Source organism: Budorcas taxicolor, chromosome 13, assembly GCF_023091745.1.
Source record: "Budorcas taxicolor isolate Tak-1 chromosome 13, Takin1.1, whole genome shotgun sequence".
NCBI classification, from domain to species: domain Eukaryota; kingdom Metazoa; phylum Chordata; class Mammalia; order Artiodactyla; family Bovidae; genus Budorcas; species Budorcas taxicolor.
The window spans coordinates 65,844,317-65,870,025 of record NC_068922.1 but is presented as its reverse complement, the minus strand read 5'-3'; the positions used below and the strand labels follow the sequence as shown (position 1 = coordinate 65,870,025).

General features: G+C 38.6%; 1 protein-coding gene across 3 annotated transcripts in view; it reads left to right on the top strand.

Moving 5' to 3' along the window:
• The window catches only part of SAMHD1 (SAM and HD domain containing deoxynucleoside triphosphate triphosphohydrolase 1), a 66,478-nt gene that overhangs the window by 5,222 nt on the left and 35,547 nt on the right, over positions 1-25,709 (top strand). For all 3 annotated transcript variants that reach the window (XM_052650778.1, XM_052650777.1, XM_052650779.1), the window contains exons 3-7: positions 5,994-6,045; positions 12,307-12,467; positions 17,353-17,468; positions 19,693-19,763; positions 24,890-25,048. In XM_052650778.1, coding sequence (XP_052506738.1) covers positions 5,994-6,045; positions 12,307-12,467; positions 17,353-17,468; positions 19,693-19,763; positions 24,890-25,048 — 559 coding nt within the window. The remainder of the gene's footprint in view (positions 1-5,993; positions 6,046-12,306; positions 12,468-17,352; positions 17,469-19,692; positions 19,764-24,889; positions 25,049-25,709) is intronic.

Here is a 25,709-nt window from a genome sequence, read left to right as displayed (position 1 = left end):
CTGCTTAGTAGTTGGTAAGGGAAGTAGATTGAAGGAAAAGATCACTTTAGGACATTTAACTGACTTTTAACAGACTTCATTCCTCCAGATTCCCTCTTACTACCTATTTCTTATGTATAGTAGTTGCTTACTATTTGAACTGAATAGATTTTTCTAGTAGAGTTTTGCTTTAAAAGGGAAACATGTAGTTTGTGGATCCAAATGCTGTTGATTTCAACAAATATTTGTTTGATATTCAACAAATATTTGTGGAGGACCATTATGTGTTAGGCATTCTTCCAAGAACTTGGGACACATGAATTAACAAAATAGTACAAATTCCAAAAGGGACACTATATGTCACGTCTTTTTGTGTCCATCTCTTAACTCTGAGATGGGTTCTGCAGGTCTCCTTAGAACTGTGTTTCTCTATACAATAGCCACTAGCTATGTGTTAAAATTAATTAAAATTAATCAAAATGGAAATTTTAATTTCTCAGTTACACTGAGTCAAGTTCATTTCAGTTCATTCACTCAGTTGTGTTCGACTCTTTGTGACCCCATGGACTGCAGCACGCCGGGCCTCCCTGTCCATCACCAGCTCCTGGAGTTGACTCAAAACTCATGTCCGTTGAGTCAGTGATGCCATCCAATCATTTTATCCTCTGTCATCCCTTTCTTCTCCTGCCCTCAATTCCTCCCAGCATCAGGATCTTTTCAAATGAGTCAGCTGTTCACATCAGGTGGCCAAAGTATTGGAGTTTCAGCTTCAACATCAGTCCTTCCAATGAACATTCAGGACTGGTTTCCTTTAGGATGGAGTGGTTGGATCTCCTTGCAGTCCAAGGGACTCTCGAGTCTTCTCCAACACCACAGTTCAAAAGTATTGCTGTAGCCACGCGTGGTAGGAAACAAACTCACTCAGGAGGACAATGCAGATAGTGAAGTGCAGTTTATTACACCGGTGGGCCCAAGGCAGAGTCACCTCTTAGCCAAGGACCCCAACCAGTTTTGTGAAAACCTTATATACCTAAGTGTACGTGCCCAAACCCACCTCCCCAAATTCCCTGAAACTAGTCGGAACAAAGGAAGAGAAAGATAAAATCAAAGTTAACCTGTGATTCATATTCCCTAAGCCTAGGTAGTTAACAGTGGACAGTTATCAATAGGCCTGTGGTCTTACCCCAATAAGCATAATAAAATTTATGATTCTATTTGGTTAAACAGATAATTAGGGTATTCTTTTAGGCAATGGAGAGTCTCAGTATGAGCCCTGGGGTTCTTCCATCCGGGGGGCCTGGTTTTCCAGTTGGTGTGTCGTTTCCATATATGCTGGGCATATAGCTCAAAGTCCACAGCCCGGCCCAAGATGGAGCCCTGCTTTCAAGATGGAGCCTCTTCTGTCTGTTTCCTCCTTCAGCATCAATTCTTTGGCACTCAGGCACTCAGCTTTCTTTATAGTCCAACTCTCATATCCATACATGACCACTGGAAACCATAGCCTTGAGTAGACGGACCTTTGTTGACAAAGCAATGTCTCTGCTTTTTAATATGCTGTCTAGGTTGGTCATAACTTTCCTTCCAAGGGGTAAGCATCTTTTAATTTCATGGCTGCAGTCACCATCTGCAGGGATTTTGGAGCCCAAAAAAATAAAGTCTGACACTGTTTCCACTGTTTCTCCATCTATTTGCCATGAAGTGATGGGACTGGATGTCATGATCTTCGTTTTCTGAATGTTGAGCTTTAAGCCAACTTTTTTACTCTCCTCTTTCACTTTCATCAAGAGGCTTTTTAGTTCCTGTTCACTTTCTGCCATAAGGGTGGTGTCATCTGCATATCTGAGATTATTGATATTTCTCCCGGCAGTCTTGATTCCAGCTTGTGCTTTCTCCAGCCCAGCGTTTCTCATGATGTACTCTGCATATAAGTTAAATAAGCAGGGTGACAATATACAGCCTTTACATAACTCCTTTTCCTATTTGGAACCAGTCTGTTCCATGTCCAGTTCTAACTGTTGCTTCCTGACCCCGGTCAAGTGGTCTGGTATTCCCATCTCTTTCAGAATTTTCCACAGTTTATTGTGATCTACACAGTCAAAGGCTTTGGCGTAGTCAATAAAGCAGAAATAGATGTTTTTCTGGAGCTCTCTTGCTTTTTTGATGATCCAGAGGATGTTGGCAATTTGATCTGTTGTTCCTCTGCCTTTTTGAAAACCAGCTCGAACAGCTGAAAGTTCACGGTTCATGTATTGTTGACACCTGGCTTGAAGAATTTTGAGCATTACTTTGGTAGCATATGAGATGAGTGCAATTGTGTGGTAGTTTGAGCTTTCTTTGGCATTGCCTTTCTTAGGAATTGAAATGAAAACTGACCTTTTCCAGTCCTGTGGCCACTGCTGAGTTTTCCAAATTTGCTGGCATATTGAGTGCAGCACTTTCACAGCATCATCTTTTAGGATTTGAAATAGCTCAACTGGAATTCCATCACCTCCACTAGTCATACTTCAGGTTCTCAGTAACCACATATAACTGGTGATTACCATGTTGGACAGGGCAGATTTAGAATATTTACATTTTGACAAAGTTCTCCTGCTCAGAGCTACCTTTGAGGATCCCACTGGGATCAGCTGAAGTTGTTCACAGTAGTACCAATGCAACTGATTAAGTATTTTCCCCTTGTTTCCTGTTTTACCTTTTATAACCCTCCACTCCATTTTCCAGGATTCACATCTCCAAATAAATTACCTGTATGCAGGCTCTTGTCGTAGGCTCTGCTTTCTATGGGAAAATCAGTTTAGACAAGTACTCCTGTATTTCCTCATGATTAACTGATTTCTAAAAAAAATATTAATAACAAACATTGTCACATTAAATGTATACGTCGGTTGTAAGAAGCATTACATTTCAGAAGTGATGAAATACAGAAATGAAGTCTTACCGTAGTCTATCCTGGCCCAAATCTTTGTTTAAAGTATTTATCTGGGGACTTCCATGGTGGTCCAGTGGTTGAGAATCTGCCTGCCACTGCAGGGGACACGGACTGGATCCCTGGTCTGGGAAGATGCCATGTGCCTTGGAGCAACTGAACCCATGTGCCATAACTATTGAGCCTGTGCTCCTAGAGTCAGGAGCTGCAACAAGAGAAGCTAATGTAGTGAGAAGCCTTCGCACCACAACTATGAGTAGCCTCCACTCACCACAACTAGAGAAAACTTGCTCAGCAAACAGAGCAGCCAAAAAACAAAAGTATTTATTTTATCATAACTTTTGCCAAAACAAAGACATGTCCAGGTTTTGGGTGGCTTTTTAATATACTTTAATCAGTAATTTTTTAATTAAATTTTTATTGAGGTATAATTGACATGTAATATTATATTCATTTCAAATGTATAATGTGGAATGATTCAGTATTTGTATATATTGAAAAGTTAAAAAAAAAGAAAAGTGATCACCATAGTACTAGTCTAGTTACCCTCTGTCACCATACAAAGTTACAAAAAAATTTTTTTTTCCTGTGATGAGAAATTTTAAGATTTACTCTCTTTGGAATTCCCTGGCAATCCAGTGGTTAGGACTCTGCACTCTCACTGTCGAGGGCACAGGTTCAGTCCCTGGTTGAGGAACTTAAGATTCTGAAAGCTTTGCAAGAAAAAAAACAACACCAAAAAAACAACAACAAGAATTTACTCTCATGAGTCAACAAAAAATTAGAATTCGATATAAAGGAGAAATAGAGAATTTTATTTGAGCCAACCTGAAGGTTATAACCCAGGAGACAGCCTTTTAGAAAACTCTGAGGAATGTTCTGTCTGTTAGAAGTCAAAGACGGTCATGTACATTTTTGAGATAACAGATGGTACATCAAAATGACGCACTGAAATTTTACATAAAGTTCACCAGAGATTCATATTCCAGATCTGCACATAGGAGTAATGTGTCACCGTGACCTTTACAGGGTTAGGAAAGGAAAAATTCGTCTTCTAACGAGTTACATTGTTTACATCAGAAGGAAAAACAGCATTTTTTTTTTACAGTCAGGCCAGCATTCTCACCTTTGAAGAGGTGTGGTTAATATGTAATCCAGATACACACTGCACATTAGAGAGGGCCCAGCACAAGCAGGGAACACGTTATACTTAAATTTTCTTGCCCTGCCTTAGAACATAAAATGTATTTTATCATTTGGCAACTTTGAAACATGTACTGCAACATTAATTGACTATAGTCATCATGATGTACATTACACACCCATGACTTATTTTATAGCTGCAAGTTTGTACCTCTTGAACCCCCTTCATGCATTTTGGTCACCTCCTCATGATTTCTATATGAATACAGTAGCTTCTTTTTGAGTTCTAATTAAGTAATGAATACTGAATATCAGCTGAGGGGAAGACTAGGCCGTGAGGTTGGTTTAGGTTTGGTATTGTTTTATGCTGTGATTCTTGGTTATGCTGTGCTGTGCAACCATGCTTAACCTTTGTCGGTTATAGCTCTGCCTTTAAGTACTTCTTGGCCTGGCCTTTCTCTGTGCTTGTTACGTCAAACAGCCGAGGAGATGGGGAATAGTAAACAACAAGCATGCTGCTTTAATGGTTTATCAGCTGTAATGATGCTTCTATACATTCTAGGAAAATCATTCTTAAAGTCTGTAGTTACCCTGAGTTTCAGGGTACAACACAGAGGTCAATTATAGTTCTTCTGGCTCCAAGTCTATTTAAGTACTTTTAGCAAACGATTTACATTTCAGTCTGATTAGCTAGTGGATTGATGAAACCTAACCCCTTGCCTTCTGCTTCAGCCAGGTATCAAGCTCACATGCCTAGACCATTTAGTAAGTGTAAATGGAGGCTAATTAATAAGTCTAAATGGAGCAGGAAAGTTAACTACAGGATTTTGAGCTGTTAAATTCCTATTCTTTCTCAGGATTTTAGTATTATGAGTAATTACTGATAGAGGAAGATAGGTGTAAATGAAGCTAAAACCATAAATATTTGATTCATGCTGAAGCATACCGATACTCATAAGTCAAACTTGGACCTTTGAAACTTGTCACTATAGTGAATTTTAAAAGTCCATTTGTGATCTTGTGACTGATCACCACCCCTGCCCAGAAGTTTTGTATTATTCTGCATTTCCTTAGATTGTATCCTAGATACTTCTTCATTAATATAAGCAACAATTATATCTCTTTGAAAGTTATTTTGATAGGACAGAGACTCAGATTGTCAAACAAATGTAGTTTTCCTGGATGTGACATTTTTGCCCATTTAGGTAGATGACGGGTACATACTCACCACATGGTTACACTAATAAACTTCCAGATTCTTGTACTTAAAACACAGCTGATGGGACAGATATTCACTTGGACATCAATAGTAATTGCTATAACACCTGTAATCGTAATTAAAATTCTCCTGTAGTTCTTGAGGGCAGGAACTGAGTCTGTTGTAACCTCAGTGGTGAACACACTGTTTAATCCCTCTGCAGCCCTGTGAGGGAGATAGTAATAGTATTATCTCTGTGCTATAGATGAGAATATCAATGTACCAAAAAAGGTTAAGTGACTTTTTCAAGGTCATGTAGATTCCATGCGAAGATGTGAGCCAGTTCCGCCTGATTCCAGAAACCTTTTTCATTATCACTATGCTCTACTTCAAAGAGACCTAGCTATCTTGAGATTTCACTTAAGTAAATCAAGCAAATTTTAGGATCATTAGGGTAGATGTTAGCCTCAGTTAGGTTAAAGTAAGTTTGAAGTGTATATTGAGCATTCAGTGATACAGATATGGGAAGTGTTGAAATCTGAATTTACCAAGAAAGAAGGAGATAAAGGGCAGAAGTCTCATGTCTCAAAAGCAAAGGAAGGAGAGGGTTTCTAGGGAGGAGTATGTTTGGATTATTAATTGTTCTTTTAATCTAACTTTTATTCTAAAAATCTAAAGTTGATTATATACTCCAGGATTATTATTAAGCAAATAATGACAGATTTGCTTATCCTGTTATAATTTTAGTTCCTATGGGAAGAGAACGAAGCTGCTTAATTGTATCCAACATACAATGAAGGTAAGAGAAATCTGAGTTTATTATTATTTTTTAACATAAAGTGATATAACTCAGTTATGTAGAGTTCATTTTTTAAAGAATGGAAACAAATCTCTTTTCAGTAATTGGACTGAGAGTAGGGTTATTACTTTCCTAAACTTTCTGTACTTTCTAAAATAACCAGAGTATATAAGTCAAGAAAAGCTAAAATATTTTAAGCACATAGAAAGTATACATAGGCTACTGCTGAGCTTGTTGGATCTTAACATTTGGCTTAATTTGCTTCAGATCTTTTATTTTTAAAACAAAATATTAGAAACAATAGAAGGCCTCCTTTGTATCCCTCTTGAATTCTGTTTCTATCCTTTTTTCTCCAAGAGTAAGCACCATCCTGAACTTGGTGTTTAATCATTTTCTTCAATGTTTTTTGGATTTTTTACTACATGTGTATAGCCATAAACAGTGTATAGTACTGTTTTACATGTTGTTTTTAAACACTGCTGCTGCTAAGTCGCTTCAGTCATGGTTTGACTCTGTGCGACCCCATAGACAGCAGCCCACCAGGCTCCCCCGTCCCTGGGATTCTCAAGGCAAGAACACTGGAGTGGGTTGCCATTTCCTTCTCCAATGCATGAAAGTGAAAAGTGAAGGGGAAGTTGCTCAGTCGTGTCCGACTCTTAGCAACACTATATATGTCACTGAAACTACTGAGCCCACATGTCACATTCCTAAAGCCTGAGTGCTCCAGAGCCCATGCTCTGCAACAACAGAGGCCACGACAAGCCATGGAATTTCATTCACAGTAAGTAGCCCTCTATTGTTGTATTTTTGAGAAATATTCATATCAACGCATATAGCCCTACCCTTCGTCATAGAATAACATTTTTTTCTTTTTTGCTATCTGGGTCTTCGTTGCTGTACATGGGCTTTCTCTAGTTACAGCTATTCTTCGCTGTGGCACCCAGGCTTCTCATTGTCGTGGCCTCTGTTGTTGCAGAGCATGGGCTCTGGAGCACTCGGGCTTTAGTGGTTGTGGCATGTGGGCTCAGTAGTTTCAGCTCCCAGACTCTAGAGCACAGGCTCAGTAGTTGTGGTGCATAGGCTTAGCTGCAGTATGTGGAATCTTCCCAGACCAGAGATAGAACCGATGTCTCCTGCATTGGCAGGCAGATTCTTTACCACTGAGCCACCAGGGAAACCCTAGAATAACTTTTACGTTAAAATTACTTAATCAGTTTTGGTAAAGATTTTTATCAAATGATGGGTCAAAGAGTAGGTATATGCCTAAAAATTAATTGTTTATTTTTTATCCCCTATCCCCTTCCAGACATTTTTAAAGCCCTGTTGTTCAGACTTAGTGTCCCAAGAATCATTTTAAGAAGCAATCAGCTGCCTAGCTCCCATCTCAGAAATTCTGATTATGGGAAGTTACTTTAGATACCTAGGAATGTGCATTTTTCACAAGCTCTTCAGTATGGTTCTAATACCATAATTAAAGAGATGTTTCTTAAAAAAATAAAAAGGAAAAATATTTCTTGATTGGTTAGTGATAGGAAATGTACATCATTGCTTACCCTTTGACATCTATAGGGTAAGGAGACAGTTTCAGATCTGGAAGAGGGGACAGGGTTGTCATTCTCCTTTTACCAAGTCACCATTTGTATTTTCATCAGAGATACTATATGCACTGAGTTATCTTAGATCCTGTGACCATTTTACTTTTACAAGTTAGTCTGCTTATTTTCCAGTGAAAATCATGTTTGAAAATTTGCTTCAATTCTGCAATAACTTTCTTTTAGAGACGAAGTAGTGACTCTTAGAGTAAATTTATTTAATCCCAGCCCTTTTTGAAACAGTTACCTATTGTTAAAATACTTCATTTTCATAAAGAAGTAAATAGAAGGATCACTTCCAAAGATGATATCTAAATATTTCGTCCTGCGGTCGGAAGACAGTTACTGTCCTCCATTCTCTTGTGTCCCTCCTCAATAGCTGCAGCTTGGGTGGTCTCTTCAGGCAGGGCGGAGATAAGATGAGTGTTCATTAGTTGAGATCATCTCAGATAATCTGAGGTCACTTTTTCACAATTTGCTGCAAAAAATCTTTTCAAAGTAATTTTCAAGTCAGTAGTTTCATGTATTCCCTTTTATTTATTTTTCTATTTTTCATGAAAAGCAAAATTGTTTAACCTCATGTATGAACTATAGTCATTGAAAATAGTTTTTAAAGCTACTAAGTGCTTGAGTCAGTGAGTCACTGTCTAGTAATGAAATTGATACCTTTTTGACCTTAGCTTCATCAGCAGTACAGTTGAACAAAAAATTGATTTCTAATTTGACATCTACCTTTATTTCTTTTTAAATAAAAACAGCTTTAGTGAGATATAACTCACATACCTTACAATTCACTGTTTATTTTTTCATTTTTATTTTTTATTGAGATGTAGTGATTTACAATGTTGGGCTAATCTCTGCTATACAGCAAAGTGACTCAGTTATACACATATATGCATTCTTTTATTCATTCATTTTAAATATGAGTCATTGTTTCTTAGAAATTTCACAAGGTTGTTCAGTCATCACTACAATTTATTCGAATTATGAGTTCTTTATATATTCAGGATATAAGTCCCTGATATTTGATACACTGTGCAACTATTTTCTCTCATCTTCTGGATTATCTTTTTATTTTTATTTATTTAGAGCACATTGAGGAGCTTGTAGGATCATAGTTCTCCAACCAGGGGTTGAACCTGGGCCCCAGCAATGGAAGTTTGTACTCCTAACCACTGGATTACCAAGGAATTCTCTATCTTTTTACTTTCTTAATAGTGTTCTTTGGAGCACAAAAGTTTTAAATTTTGATGTAGTTCCCTGTATCTGTTTTTGCTTTTGTCTCTTATGCTTTTGCTATCATATCTAAGAAACCATTGCCTAGCCCAGGATTATAACCTCTTATTCTTGAGTTGGTTTTCCATGCTAAATTTAGTTCAGTTGGCCTCTGAAGCCAGAAATTATATAATAGTGAAGATGAAGTACAGTATTTAACATAGCAGGCACTAACTCCAGGACCCAGCATTATTCACTGGTGGGTGGGCACCAGTCCCAAGATCTCTTGGACCCCAATCCTCCCACACACCAGAGGGCAGACACAGGCCCCAAGACCACTGCAGCCCCACAGCCTACCCTGTCAGGACCCAGCCAACACAGTAGCAGCCCAGCAGCAGTCCTGGGGCCGTACCTCCTGGCCCTGCCTTACAGCAGTCTAGCTCCAGCTCTGGGACACCTTGGGTGCCTCAGCCAGCGGTCCTGGGATTCAGGCCCACCCATCAGCAGGCTAACATCAGCTTCACGACGCCAAGGACCCTGTATCCAGAGACCTTGGGACAAGCTCCACCCACCAGTGAGCTAGCACTAGCCTGGAACACCGCCTGAGCCTGGCCCTGCCCACCAGCAGGCTGACAACAGCCCTGGGACCCCCCAGGCCCTGGACTCACTCATTAGCAAGCCAACACAAGCGCTGGGGCACTTTGGACTCCTCAGCCAGCCACTATGTAATTATCCCCACTCACCAGCAGGCCAACACCAGACCCAGGAACCCCACCTCACAGCCTCTCAACTCAGAGCCTGGCTCTGCCCACCAGTGAGCCAGCACTAGCCCCAGGACACTCTGGGGTTCTGCAGCCGGCTACTTTGTGATCTGGCCCTGCCAACCAGTGGCTGGGAGTCTCCACAGAAGGCAGGGCCTGGCAACCAACCGAACTGGGGAGCAGGCCACACCTACCACACTACCCACGATACTCAGCCCACCACAGTAGAAGGACCCACACTGGGGGCACCCCTGAAGCATATAGCCCTGACAACCAGAGGAATGTGAGATGCTGGGACACACAGGACATCGCCCACAAAAGGCCACTTCTCCAAAGTCGGGAAACATAACCATCCTATCAGATACATAGAAATAAAACCCGCAAGTTAGACAAAATGAGACAACAGAGGACTATATTCCAAACTAAGAAACAGAACCACAAAAGAACTAAGTGAAGTAGAGATAGATAATCTACCTGATAAAGAGTTCAAGGTAATAATAGTAAAGATGATCAAAAACTTGGGGAAAGAATGGATTCGCAGAGCAGAATGTTAGAAAATTTTAACAAATAGAAAAATAGGGAAGAATCAAGCAGAGATGAAGAATACTGTAACTGACATAAAAAATACACTAGAAGGAATCAACAGTTGACTAAGTCATACAGAGGAGATCGACAAGCTGGAAGACAAGAGTGGAAGCCAAACAGAAAAAGAAAGGAAAACAAAAATGAGAACAGTTTAAAAGACCTCTGAGAGAACATCAGGCATTCACATTCTAGGGGTCTCAGAAGGAGAAAAGAGAGAGAAAGGAGCAGAGAACATATTTGAAGACATAATAAGCTGAAAACTTCCCCAGCCTAGAAGAGGAAATAGATGTCCAAGTCCAGGAGACAAGGAGAGCCCCAAATAGGCCCTACCCAAAGAGGAACACATCAAGACATATTATAATTAAAATGGCAAAAATTAAAGAGAGAATATTAAAAGCAGTCAGAGGCTAGCAGCAAGTTTATGTAATGAAACTCCCATAGACTATTAGCTGACTTTTCAACAGAAAATCTGCAGGCCAGAAGGGAGTGGTAGAGTATATTTAAAGTGATGAAGGGAAGAAGTTAAAACCAAGAACCTACCTGGCAAGTTCTCAGTAAGATTTGATAGATCAAGTTTACAGATAAACAAAAGCTAAAAAAGGTTCATTACCACCAAACCAGCTTTACAAGAAATGCTGAAGGCACTTATGAAAGGAAAAAGCCCATTGGTAACAGCAAATATACAGTGAGGGTATTCAAACAGCCACATATAAAACCAGTTAAAAGACAAAAAGCAGAATCATCTATATCTGTAGTAAGTAGTGAAGGGATACGCAAAACAAAAAGATGTAGAATATAATACCAGAAATAGTACTCAAGGGGGAATTCCTTGGTGGTCCAGTGGATAAGAACCTTCCTTATAGTGCAGGAAACTTGGGTTTGATCCCTGGTCAGGGAATTAAAGATCCCACATGCCACAGAGCAGTTAGGCCTGCATGCCGTAACTACATGAGCCCTGGCACCACAACTCGAGAGTCTGTGCACCGCAATGGAAGATTCCACGTGATGCAGTAAAGATCTTGTGTGCCTCGACTAAGACCCAAGGCAATCAAATAAACAAATAATTTTTAAAAAACAGTACTAATGGGAAAAGGGGAATAAATAGAAGTTTGTTAAAATGCATTTGAAATGAAGAGAACAGCAACTTAAAATATTATCGTGTGCGTGTGGGTATATATGAGTTTGAGCAAGTTCCAGAAGATGGTGAAGGACAGGGAAGCCTGGCATGCTGTAGTCCATGGGGTGGCAAAGTCAGACAGGACAGAGTGACCAAACAACCAACATATATATATGTATGTATGTATGTATGTATATATGAACACATGTATACATATATACATGTATATATAAATAAACATTTTGCTATATATAAACCTTCCAGTAAGCACAAACTAAGAATCTATAATAGATACACACAAAAAGAGAAAGGAATCCAAATATAACATTAAAGATAATCAAATCACAAGGGAAGAGGACAAAAGAAGATCAAAAGCTACAAAAACAATCCCTGAACAACGAACAACGTGGCAATAAGTACATACCTGTCAATAATTATTTTACATATGAATGGACTAAATGCTCCAACCAAAAGACATGAAGTGGATGAATGAGGACGAGAACAAGACCCACATATAGACTGCCAGAAGACTCACTTCAGACCTATAGAAACACAGACTGAAAGTGAAGGAATGAAAAAGTGTTTCATGCAAATGGAAATCAAAAGAAAGCTGGGGTAACAGAGCCGAGTAGTAAGTTAGTCCTGTATTCAAGTTAAACACACTCACTTAACACACTCATTCAGATCATATAAGCCATTAGACTCACTAAAGGCTGATGAAATCATATACGTAACAGAAAGGCTGAAATCTTTACCCTCTGTTATTAGAATCCATTAAGAAGTGAAATGTACCCAGGTCCAATACGCTTGACCTGTCTGGTAGTGATTCCTAAATAAAGTTAAGATTTTCATACCTTGTCATTTCCCATAGTAGTATTCTTACTTGAAAGCAAATAGCTTTAACTTCCCACTGTAGATCGGAATGAGTGGACAAAAATTTTAGATGGGGTAATGTATTGTTGCTCACATTGACTTAAACATAATTTTCTAGGTGATCAATGATCCTATCCATGGCCACATTGAATTTCACCCTCTCCTCATCCGAATCATCGACACACCTCAATTTCAGCGCCTGCGATACATCAAGCAGTTGGGAGGCGGTTACTATGTTTTTCCAGGAGCTTCACACAATCGATTTGAGCACAGTCTAGGGTAAGAAGCTTCCCTGGTGACTCAGATGGTAAAGCGTCTGCCTATAATGCGGGAGACCTGGGTTCCATCCCCGGGTCAGGAAGATCCCCTGGAGAAGGAAGTGGCAACCCCCTCCAGTACTCTTCCCTGGAAAATTCTGTGGATGGAGGAGCCTGGTAGGGTATAGATCGTGGGGTTGCAAAGAGTCAGACATAACTGAGCGACTTCACTTTCACTTTAGGGTAAAAAGAATATAATGAGTTAAAAGTTATGTGATGAATTAAATTCTTTTTTAAAGTTATGTGAACGTAGTTTCTCCCTCTCTTTCTCTCCGAATATCTTGTTGTATAAATTTAATGCCTTTTTCATCTTAACTAAGCACTTACCACACACCATAGCTGTAGCTTTCACAGTTTGAGGTGCATCATTGAAACTAGCACACATTTCTTTTTCCTTCTTCACAATTTCACAGAAGATCTATTCTTATGATAGATCTTAGCAACCTCAGCGTAACAATTTTTTTCTATCTTTATTGAGTTTTGAGAATTTTGACCTTTTTGCTCACTTACAATGGACATGAGTTTGAGTAAACTCCGGGAGTTGGTGATGGACAGGGAAGCCTGGCGTGTTGCAGTCCATGGGGTCACAAAGAGTTGGACACGACTGAGCAACTGAACTGAACTATTCACTCACAAGAAGCACTTCTGGGCTTCTCTTTGGCACGTCTGAATTGCTAGATTTACTACTCTTGCACTTTGGGGCAAAATAAGGGTTACTTGAACATAAGCACTATGAAACGTTAATTGTGCTGCCTGCTAAGTGGCTAATATGTGGGATACGCTGGACAAAAGAGTCACTCATGACCTGGTCATGATGGAGCAGAAAAGTATGAGAATGGACTGCTTTAATGGACTGATTTAAAACTTAAGAATTGTGTATTTCTGGAACTTTCCATCCAATATTTTCAGACTGTTGGTGACTACTGGTAACTGACATGAGAAAAATGAAACCAATGATAAGGGAAAACTGCCTTGTTACTTTGGTTTTGTTTATTTGTTTAGAAGCATTTTTAATTAGCCAGAACACAAGCATCTACTCACATCTTTATTCATCAATAAATACTTATTGAAAAATTATTCAGTTCAGTCACTCAGTCGTGTCCCGACTCTTTGCAACCCCATAGACTGCAGCACACCAGGCTTCCCTGTCCATCACCAACTCCTGGAGCCTACTCAAACTCACGTCTGTCAAGTCGGTGATGCCATCCAACTATCTCATTCTGTGTTGTCCCCTTCTCCTCCTGCCAATCTTTCCCAGCATCAGGGTCTTTTCTAGTGAGTCAGTTGTTCACATCAGGTAGCCAAAGTATTATTAGAAAAATTGTTAGACCATACCAAACTGATAAGGTAGCAACTGTTTCTATTCTTGTGGAGTTCAGAGTTTCAGTTCAGTTCAGTCGCTCAGTCGTGTCCGACTCTTTGCGACCCCATGAATCGCAGCACGCCAGGCCTCCCTGTCCATCACCATCTCCCGGAGTTCACTCAGACTCACGTCCGTTGAGTCCGTGATGCCATCCAGCCATCTCATCCTGGGTCGTCCCCTTCTCCTCCTGCCCCCAATCCCTCCCAGCATCAGAGTCTTTTTCCAATGAGCCAACTCTTCGCATGAGGTGAAAGTACTGGAGTTTCAGCTTTAGCATCATTCCTTCCAAAGAAATCCCAGGGTTGATCTCTTTCAGAATGGACTGGTTGGATCTCCTTGCAGTCCAAGGGACCCTCAAGAGTCTTCTCCAACACCACAGTTCAAATGCATCAATTCTTCGGCGCACAGCCTTCTTCACAGTCCAACTCTCACATCCATATATGACCACAGGAAAAACCATAGCCTTGACTAGGCGGACCTTAGTCAGCAAAGTAATGTCTCTGTTCAGAGTTTAGGGGACAAGAAAGATAATTTATTCATTCAGGAAGTACTTTCAGGTGGAAATGCTAAAAGTGTATTTAACATTTGTTGGGCACCATATCTTCAATCTATGTTGTAAACATTACAATGCCAGAAGTTTGCTTTTTAAAAAAATGGGATAAAATAAACAATATAAAATTTACCTTCCTAACCATTTTTAAGTTTACAGTTCAATAATGTTAAATATGTCCACATTATTGTGCAACCAATCTCCAAAACATTTTCATCTTGCAAAATTGAAACTCTGTATCCATTGAATAGCAAGTTCCCATTTCTCTTCTCCCCAGTCCCTCAGTAGCCATTATTTTACTTTCTGTTCAAGTGAATTTGACCATTTTATGTACCTCATTACAGCTTCCTAGGTGGCGCAGTGGTAAAGAATCCACTTGCCAATGCAGGAGATGCAAGAAACTTGGTTTAGATTCCTGAGTTGGGAAGATTCCCTGAAATATAAAATGGCAACCTACTGCAGTACTTTTTGCCTGGAGAATATAATGGACAGAGGAGCCTGGCAGGCTACAGTCATATAAGTGATTTCATAGAATATTTGTCATTCTGTAATTGGCTTATTTCACTTAGCATAATTTCCCCAAGTCACTCATGATGGAGCATGTATCCGAATATCCTTACTTTGCTCAGTTAAAAACTGCTGATAGGTTACCCTAAGTGACAGACACTGGGAAATTTTTATTATGTATGTACAGAATTTGTACTTACAAGTACTTGTTTAATTGGGAATTAACTCTTATCCTAAAATTGGCCAAAATGGGGTTCTTTTGACATTCCAAAATTAATTTTTTTCATGTGCAGCTAGAAAAAGCCAACTTGGTAAAACATCTTTTCAAAATTCTGAACTTAAAGAAACAGAAGTCTTTCTGGGAGTATTTGTGTTTCTCTTCCTATAATCTTAAAGATATGAAAGTTCTACCTAATCTCCTTAGGCATCCCCCACCCCCTCTGTGTTCTGAGACCTTGGTTTCTGCTACCCGAAAGTTACTCACATGGTATACATTTGGCAAGCAGTCAGATAGACTGGGAAGTCTATTTGTCTGGCTGTGGCAACTCTCAGGAAAATTTGTTATAAAGGGTCTTTTTCATCTTAACCTTCATTACATCCTCCTATACACCAAAGGACAACTCTCTTAGGCTGTTTTGGGAAATAAATTTTTAAATCTTATGAAGGTTGCATCCTTCGCACGCTCTTGTGGGGATGCCTCTTGCATTTTACTGGTTTGAGTCACTGTTAAGATACTACTTGTCAGTGACCAGACAATGGATCCTTAAAAGTGGAGAAACTTGGTAAATTGGTAAATTTTTTAGAGAGCTTTTATTATAAAGAGCTGTTTTATTGTTACCTATGAAAAAAATTAGAAGATGGATAATATATAAAACAGCTATGCCATCAGTTTAGAACAGACAAAAATAAACAAATTTGGGAAGCCTTATTTTGTAGTGTCCATTTAGGGTTCCCTGACAGATGCTAATAAAAACATTAGGTTAATTAATGTTAATTAGATTGATTAATAGAGAAAAAAACTGAGAGGAGAGTAAAGAGACTTCTTCCCAAGAAGGTGAAAATTTTAAAGGGATTTGTCCCAACAGGATAAAAATCTTTAGATTTTATTAAGAAATTAGATATTTTAAATGGATGTTAATAAGATTAAAAGAAAGGTTTTGATACAACACTATGTAAGGTTGGAACCTTACATAGATGCCGTGGGAACCTTCTGTTGGTGCCCAATATTAAAGGGCCCCAAACAAGTCCATTCTTTTTACCTCAGTTTAGTATATGTATGTTGAGAGTTGGACACGATTGAGCGACTTCACTTTCATGCATTGGAGAAGGAAATGGCAACCCACTCCAGTGTTCTTTTCTGAAGAATCCCAGGGACGGCGGAGCCTGGTGGGCTACCGCCTATGGGGTCACACAGAGTCGGACACGACTGAAGTGACTTAGCAGCAACAGCGGCAGTATATATAGTAAATATACTTAAATATATGTTTAAAATATTTATGTAAATAGTTAGAAGGCTGGAAGAAAATTACATTGAGATACCTGATCAATAATTGTTGGGACAACAGTTAAGCCAATTAATCAAGTTAAAGGTTGTTTTTTTTTTAAAGACCTGAGTCCCTTAGTTATCCCCCTCCCTGGAGACCCCAGAGCCTTTATATAAAAATAGATAAAATGACCGGAAGATAAAAAGGAAAGTTTCTAGAACCCCTTGTAAGACTATAGCTTGTTGATGGTGTACTAATGAAGGCTAAAGTTAATGGTGTAAGAGTTGATAGGATTGAGATGACAGTTTATAAAAATAGGTGTATTTAAGTGGGTTTAATATAATATGTTTATATCTCTTTTTCCTAACTATATTGTGTGTAGACATTATGTCTCCCTGGGGAATGCTTCTCCTGCCTGGTGTTATAAGACAAGATATATAAATCTGCCCCTCAGAAAATATTAAATATATAAAAAATTCCGAAACAACTCAATAGGATTACCTGAACTTACGCAATATAATGTAAAAATAAGGGCTAATATTCATAAGCTAATAATAATCAAAGTAAAGAAAAGGTAGTTAGGGAAATCAGTCTTTTAATATTATTCAGGCAGCAGACCAGTTCTTTGGGGAGTTAAAATCAACTCTCTCTGTCTTGCAAATCTCTACAAATCAGAAATATAAAACAGCCTACAAGGACCAGAAATGTAATACAGGCTATTAGAAATGTAATACAGCCTACAAGCTTAGTCAGGTAGACTCTGAAACAAAAAGAGAAAAAGAGGGCTTTTTACACAAACTGCTGAGAAGGCTCCATAACCCATAGTCTGATTCACAGCCTCCTTAGGGATTTGTCATGGACAAATACACATCTTAACAGTCACTCATCTTTCAAACAGAAAAATAAATTTTTCGTGTTTGTTTTGTTCCTTCCTGCTCCGCAGCGTGGGGTATCTAGCAGGATGTCTAGTTCGTGAACTGAGTGAAAAACAACCGGAGCTACAGATAAGTGAACGAGATATCCTCTGTGTTCAGATCGCTGGTCTTTGTCATGATCTTGGTAAGCAGTTCAAAGAACCAGAGTTCTAGTGTAAAATCACCTGCCACCTCTCTTTGAAATATAACTAAGAGCAATATAAAAGTTGTGTTCTAATTCTTTAGTTAACATTAATGTAAATTTGCCATTGCTTCTTCCTAGAATGGTTCATAAGCCCAAAGCATTGCTTTCTTTTTTTTTTTTTTAAGTCTTTCAATGAGTTTCCGACATTGCACCCTTCATTGCAGGTTATATGAAAGGACGTTCTAATAGTGATTTTTTTCTTACTACTGTGTGTTGGAATGTTGTATATTTGATTTTTCCTTTATCTTTGCTGAATAAAATTGCTATTTCCCTTCAGTTACTTTGTGAAATCTATTCTTCTCACACCTAGAATACATAATCTGCTCTAGCAGATTAACAACAGATTTAGAGAACTCCTTGTGACCTATACTCACAACCTCAGTCTTGGGCCACTTAAATCCAAGTAAAAGAATATCATCTTTCTCCAGAGACAAAGAGAAAAAAGAATGTTCTCTTTTATCACAGGAGTTTTTTCCTCTATCCTTGTAATTTATTCCTACTTACTGGAGTAATCTATGGATTTCCCAGGCAGCAAAGTGGTAAAGAATCTTCCTGCTAATGCAGGAGACGCAAGAGACATGGGTTTGATCCTTGGGTCAGGAGGATCCCCTGGAGTAGGAAATGGCAACTCACTCCAGTTATCTTGCCTGGAAAATTCCATGGACAGGGGAGCCTGGCTACAGTCCATGGGGTCACAAAGAGTCAGACACTGAGCACACACACACACACACACACACTGAAGGATCCTAACAGTTTGCATGTGCCCTCGGTGCAGAGAAAGGGAGGTTTTTGTGTTTCAGTAGTCAGATAATTAGGCCTTCCCCTGGTGGCTCAGAGGTTAAAGCGTCTGCCTGCAATGCAGGAGACCCGGGTTCGATCCCTGGATCGGGAAGATCCCCTGGAGAAGGAAATGGCAACCTGCTCCAGTATTCTTGCCTGGAGAATCCCATGGACGGAGGAGCCTGGTAGGCTACAGTCCACAGGGTAGCAAAGAATTGGACATAACTGAGCGACTTCACTTCACTCCAGTCAGATAATTAAAGGCATAGGGCAGTCTTTTCAGCACGTTCCCTTGGAGATTTCAGTAGGACCAGTATCAGCCTTCGATCATTAATTTAAGATTCTTGGTATTTTGAGAAGGAGCTTTTGGGAATCTTTTACCAATCCCCAGGAGTCTAAACTCTGCAATAACAAGCCTTTATTTATGTAGTGAAACATGCAGAAAAGGCCTGGGTCTGGTCCAAGTGAGCTCCCTCTCCCATCTAACAAGGAAGTGTAGGGGGGATTTGTTCCATGACCCCTCCGAATAAAAAAAAAAAACCCAAAAGCCCAATACTCAAGTCCTTTATATAAAATTTGTAAACCCATACACATCCTCTCCTGTATATAGAGAATTAAATCAATTAATCTAGGATTAAATCAATTCTAGATAACTGATAATACCAATAATATGTAAATAACTGCCAGCAAGCCTGGCAAATTCAAGTTTTGCTTTTTGGAACTTCCTGAAATTTTTCCCCCCCCACCAAATATTTTCTGTCCAAGGTTGAATCTGTGAATGCAGAGGGCCAAGTTTAACTCCTTCAGAAATTCTGATGATTCCAGATTTGTGCCTCAGCAAAGTTTCATGTTGATAGATGTTGTAGAATGTTAAGGTCACTTATGAATAAGATGAAGTAGTGATCTCCATTTTTGATTGCCCATATCATCAATAAAAACAAAGATAAACCCTGATATGTGTCTAAAATAGAGTGCATACATTATAAAATTTACATAAAAAGGGATGTTTTTAAAGGTTCAGAGTAATGAAGTTCTAATGATTTCCTGACCCTAGTAGATTGTCTTAAAACTGCTTTTCTAACACTACCAATATGTAATGTAAAGAAGCCAAAAGTTTTTGTCATTAACATTCCTTTATTTACACAAAACTGTCCTTTCATTTAGTTTATGTAAACTCCAGTGACTCAGAGACCCTTCAGTGGAGAATTTACATTCTTGTTTTGTTCTGCTTCCTGTTCTCTTGTTTTAGAAAATAGGAAGGAACAACTTGTTCCTTTTTGTGATTATAAATTATTAATTTCCATTGATATTCACATTTAACTAAAAAAATTTCCTTTCCACCAATTTACAGTGTTCCTGTTCTAACGCAGCTTTTGTTTTTAAGGTCATGGGCCATTTTCTCATATGTTTGATGGAAGATTTATTCCTCTTGCTCGACCAGAGATAAAATGGACGGTATGTATCATATATTCAACATTTAGTAAAATAAAGACTAAGCAGTGACTACTGTGTTATAGTATAATTCCTGTTACAGTTTTTCAGGGTGTTGCTTTCATTTGATCCTCACAGCAGCCTCTAAGGAGGAAATCATTATCTCCATTTTTGTAAATGTAAAGGAACTCGAAACTCAGAGGTGTACTGATGCACCAAAGGTCACAAAGCCTGTGAAATGATAGAGCCAGCACTAGAAAACCAGGTTTCCTAGCAGCTAGTTTAATGCTCTTTCTACTCTGTCATACTACTATAAAATAAAAAATCAAAGGCTGACTCTGGCTTTGATTCATTTTGTGTGACCATAAAGTAAGTTCTATACTAAGTTCTTTGTATAATTAAGGACTTCCCTGGTGGCTCAGTCGGTAAAGCGCTTGTCTGCAATGTGGGACACCCAGGTTCAGTCCCTGGGTTGGGAAGATCCCCTGGAGAAGGAAATGGCAATCCACTCCAGTACTATTGCCTGGAAAATCCCATGGACAGAGGCGCCTGGTAGGCTACAGTCCATGGGGTTGCAAAGAGTCGGACACGACTGAGCGGCTTCACTTTCACTTTCTTTGTATTAATTACAGATTTGCAGGTAGCTAACCCATTTTTCTGGAATCAGTTTTTGAGAAGTAAAGGTAGGTCATCTTCCACTTTTGGCTGTACTGTATTTGGAACAGAAGATGATACCAATACATACTGAACAATTCTTACATGTCAACCACTATTTATTCTCTCATTTTTAGAAAGGTATAATTCATCTTAAATATGTTGTCCAGATCATCATCATATAGTTCAGTGAGTTTCGACAAGTGTATTCATCCGTGCAGCCACTACTCAAGTTGAGATGTGCAGTATTTTCATCTTCCTGGAGAATTCCCGTGTGACCCTTTCTAGTCAGTTCCTTCTCTCCCCGTCATCATCACCTTCTAATTTTAATAAACAGATTCATTTTTCCTGTCTCTAGACTTGATATAAGTAGAATCCTATAATAGGTACTGTTTTGTCCGGTTTGTATTATTGCAGTATATTTTTTGTCCCTATTCATTGCTGAAGTAATAGCCCATTGTATGAATAAGTCACTATTTGTTTATCTTTTCTCCTTTTGTAGAATTTGGGTTGTTTTCAGTTTAGGGTTATTACAAATATAAGGATGTTGTACATGTTACTATACACGGGTTTTGTGGAAAATATTTTCATTTGTCTTAGGTTCATTTCTCCTTACCTAGTAGTAGAATTTCTGGGTCATCAAGTAGATGCATATTTAACCTTATAAGAAATTACCAGACCTTCCCCATTTTACACTCTGCCAGCATTATGAGAGTACCTGTTCTTCCCTGGCCTTACCAACATTTAGATTTTTGGTTATTCTTTCTATTGAGTGTGAAATAGTCTCTTGTGGGGTTTTCCCTTTTTTATTTGGCATTCTCTGTGGTGTGTTAACTTCCCATTTCCTGTACTTTGTCACTGATAAATCATCTTTTGTAAAGAGATTTTCCATTTACCCATCTTAAAAAATTGAATATTTACCTTTTAATTATTAATTGAATAAATATATATATAGTCAGATGCATGTATTATGGATATTTTTTTCTCAGACTTAGCAATCACCAATTCATTTCTTTAAGATTTTTTTTTAATGTGGACCACTTTTAAAGTCTTTATTGAATTTTTTATAATATTGCTTCCATTTCTTGGATTTATGTGTTTTTTTTTTAATTTGTTTTTCGGCCACAAAGCCTGTGCGATCTTCGCTCTCTGATGAGGGATTGAGGCCACACACCTTGCACTGGAAGGCAGTCTTAACTACTGTACTGCCAGGAAAGTCTTAGTTCATTTCCTTAACAAAGGTGGCTTTTCAGAAAGAAAATTTAAAATTTTCATGAAGTATTCTGGTTCTTCCACCTAGTGAAAAGAATAGTTTCTTTCCAGTTCTGCTGCCCTAGGGCCTCCCTCAGGCTAAAAGCCATAAAAGAACTGGAATGTTGCTCTTCCAAGCGTTTAGTTCCCTCTAACGTCTGCCTGCTTTTGGTGGTAATCCAATACCTTCAGGAAGTCCACTTCAGTTCCATTTAGTCCTGCCGGACTCTCTGCAACCCTATGGACTGCGCCAGGCCTCCCTGTCTATCACCAGCTCCCGGAGTTTACTCAAACTCATGTCCGTTGAGTCAGTGATGCCATCCAACCATCTCATCTTCTGTTGTTCCCTTCTTCTCTGGCCTTCAAACTTTTCCCAGCATCACGGTCTTTTCAAATGAGTCTGCTCTTAGCATCAGGTAGCCAAAGTATTAGAGTTTCAGCTTCAGCATCAGTCCTTCCAATGAATATTCAGGACTGATTTCCTTTAGGATGGACTGGTTGGATCTCCTTGCAGTCCAAGGGACTCTCAAGAGTCTTTTCCAACACCATAGTTCAAAAGCATCAATTCGTTGGGGCTCAGCTTTCTTTATAGTCCAACTTGTTGCAGGAAGGGGGACCCCTTCCAAGGCCGAAACTGGCCTCTTGTCTAACACTTGGAAATGAGTTGTCCGAGGAGACACATGTGCTCACAAAGCAAGAGATTTTATTGGGAAAGGGCACCTGGGTGGAGAGCAGTAGGGTAAGGGAACCCAGGAGAACAGCTCTGCCACATGGTTTGCAGTCTTAGGGTTTTATGGTGATGGGATTAGTTTCTGAGTTGTCCTTAGCCAATCATTCTGACTCAGAGTCCTTCCTGGTGGTGTACGCCTTGTTCAGCCAAGATGGATGCCAGAGAGAACGATGCTGGGAGATGGTCGGACATGTGGTGTCTCCTTTTGACCTTTCCTGAACTCTTCCAGTTGATGGTGGCTTATTAGTTCCGTGTTCCTTAGCAGGACCTCCTGTTGTAAAACAACTCATGCAAATGGTTACTATGGTGCCTGGCCAGGGTGGGCGGTTTCAATCAGTGTGCTTCCCCTAACAAATTCTCACATCCATACATATGACTCCTGGAAAAACTATAGCTTTGACTAGACAGACCTTTGTTGACAAAGTAATGCCTCTGCTTTTTAATATGCTGTCTAGGGTGGTCAGGAAGTTATCCAGAGTTAACAGTTGTTTTCCAGCAGGGTCAATTTAAATAGGCTCTACTTAGCCTTCCCAAGTCTTTTTCTTTAAATATTTTGCTTTTCACATGTAAGTCCTTACCTCATGGGAACTTATTACTCTGCAAAGCATGGTAGAAATCTGATTTCTTTTTTAATATGGATAATTATTTATTGAATTTTCCAACTGATCTGCAATCAAATGCTCTACACTGTCCCCACTGATTCTATGATACCAACCCCAACATTTTTTGAACTTTGTGTAATATGATGAATCTTCCTGAATTCTATTCCATTCTACACTTTCATAGTTGTCACTACTTTATAGTAAGTCTTGATAGTTGGTAGGACAGCTGTCCACACCTTGTTCTTTTATTAGGTATCTTTGGCCTTTTGTTCTTCTATTATAAATGTTGTAATTTTCTCCATAAAGATTTTATGTATCTTTTGTTGTGTTTACTCCTAAGCTGCTTATACTTTTAGTCATTATTGTCTGTGCTATCTTTGTGAAACTTCAAGTTTTCTGCGTGTATAAATTTTTTTCTGATCCATTTTAAAGTATGTTGTAGGAATGCTCCTTTATTCCTATATGCCTCAGTGGGTATTTCCTAAAAATAAGAACATTCTCTTACATAAACTTAGTACATTTATCAAAATCAGGATACAATATTGTTATTGTATACATAATACATTATACATATATACATACATAATACATATAATTGTATATATAATACAATATTAATATTGATACAATACTATTGTCTAACTTACAGACTTTCAAATTTCATCAGCTATCCATAGAAAAACGGGAAGAAAACCTTTTTTGGTCCTGATTCATCCATACGTTACAACTTGGTTAAACGGGAAGAAAACCTTTTTTGGTCCTGATTCATCCATACGTTACAACTTGGTTGTCATTTCTCATTAGTTTCTTTTGACCTACAACAATTCTTCAATCCTGTCTTTCATGACCTTCCTTGTCTTCTTTTGAAGTATACAAGCAAGTTATTTTGTGGAACGTTCCTCAATTTGAGTTTTGGTTTTCGGTTTTCTCATACTGTCAGACTATCTATTTTTGACAAAATGCCACAGTGACCTTAGTGTGTTCCATCAGAGGCACATGAACTCTAAAGCTGTTACTGGTAATGTTAACTTAAATCACTTGATTAAGGCAATGGCTGCCAAATTTCCCCACTATGAACTTACTCTTTTTCCTCTATATAATTAGTATGTACCTTGATTCAGTTAAAAATAAAAAATAGATATAGGACCATTCAGGGTTGTGTTTTCATCTTTCTTGAGTTTGTTTTTGCTAAGAACTGTGATAGAGCAGTTCTTAGCAAAGATCTGTCCTATCACAGTTCTTAGAAAAGCAAAGGCCCTCCAGGGGGCCTTTTGTTCTTTATAACAATTACAAATGACTGACCTGAAACATCCCGCCACCTTTTTTTTTTTTTTTTTTTTTGTTCCCAAGTTTGCAATTACCTCTTTTCACCACTATGGAAATGCTAATAGAACTTGTAGCTTCACAAATTCCAAAGCTGATGATACTATAGAACTAAATTTTATAGTAATATTCATTAAAATGATATTCTACTGGGAATTTCCAGGCAGTCCAGTGGTTAGGACTTGGCGCTTGCCCTGCAAGGGCCTATGTTTGATCTCTGGTCAGGTAACTAAGATTCTGCAAACCATGAAGCTCACCAAAAACAAACAAATGAAAAGGTATTCTATCCTTACAATCTGGTAATATTCAGCTGTGCTCTATAATATATACATATTATAAATGATTATATCTCATTAAATATATTTATCAAATAATGATGCACTTGGATTATAAAGTTTTGTAGACTGGTAGAATATAGACAAATTTGACAGATTTTTAAAAATATCTGTAAGACTGTAGTTGAAAACTAGATCATTAATGTGCATTAGAACTTTATCTCTGAATTACTAGGGAGCCAAGAGTAATTTGAATAATCACGGGTCCCTGATGGACTAGAGTCTGTAACAGACCATACTGCTGACTTTTCCTAGCATGAGCAGGGCTCAGTTATGATGTTTGAGCACCTCATCAATTCTAACGGACTCCAAGATGTCATGAAACACTATGGTCTCATCCCTGAGGAAGATATTGTGTTTATCAAGGAACAAATTACAGGACCACTTGAATCACCCATCAAAGATCCTTCAAAGGTAAGTTTGTGTACAACCTAATTTGAACTGACTGGTTCTTTTCATCCAGTCTTTTCTTGGTTCCTTCAGATCTATATTTGAAGGGGTGACATTTTGCTATTTTAGGAGACTAAATGATAAAATATGTGATACATTTCTACTGTTCAGTGCAAAAAATAAAAGGCTTATATGGTTCTTTCAGCTCTTAACTGAGTTCTTTAGAAGTTATCCCCCAAAATTAAAATACACATATTAATATTTTTAATAAATATGTATGCAGAATTTTATATAGAAGCCTAAAGTAACTTAGTTCTGAAAGTATGTGTCTTGTTTACCTATTAAAATTAATGTTTGGATTATTTAGATATGTGAAGACCTAGAAAAAAGTTGAATTAGTTCAGAGGGAAGTATGATTTGTTTCCTTTTTGGTCTTTTTTCTTTTAATTAGGAAAAAGAATTCCCCTTTGTGTTTTTTAGTCTTTTTTTCCTTAAAACACACAAATCTACTTGTAAGGTATAAGATAAATAGGAGGATTTTATAGCAAATACCCTATTTCCAAAAAACAGAGTTCCTAGGAATTCCCTGGTGGTCCAGTGGTTGGGACTCTGGCGCTTTCACTGCCGAGGGCCCAGGTTCCATCCCTGGTTGGGGAACTAGGATCCCCAGGATACTCAGCACAGC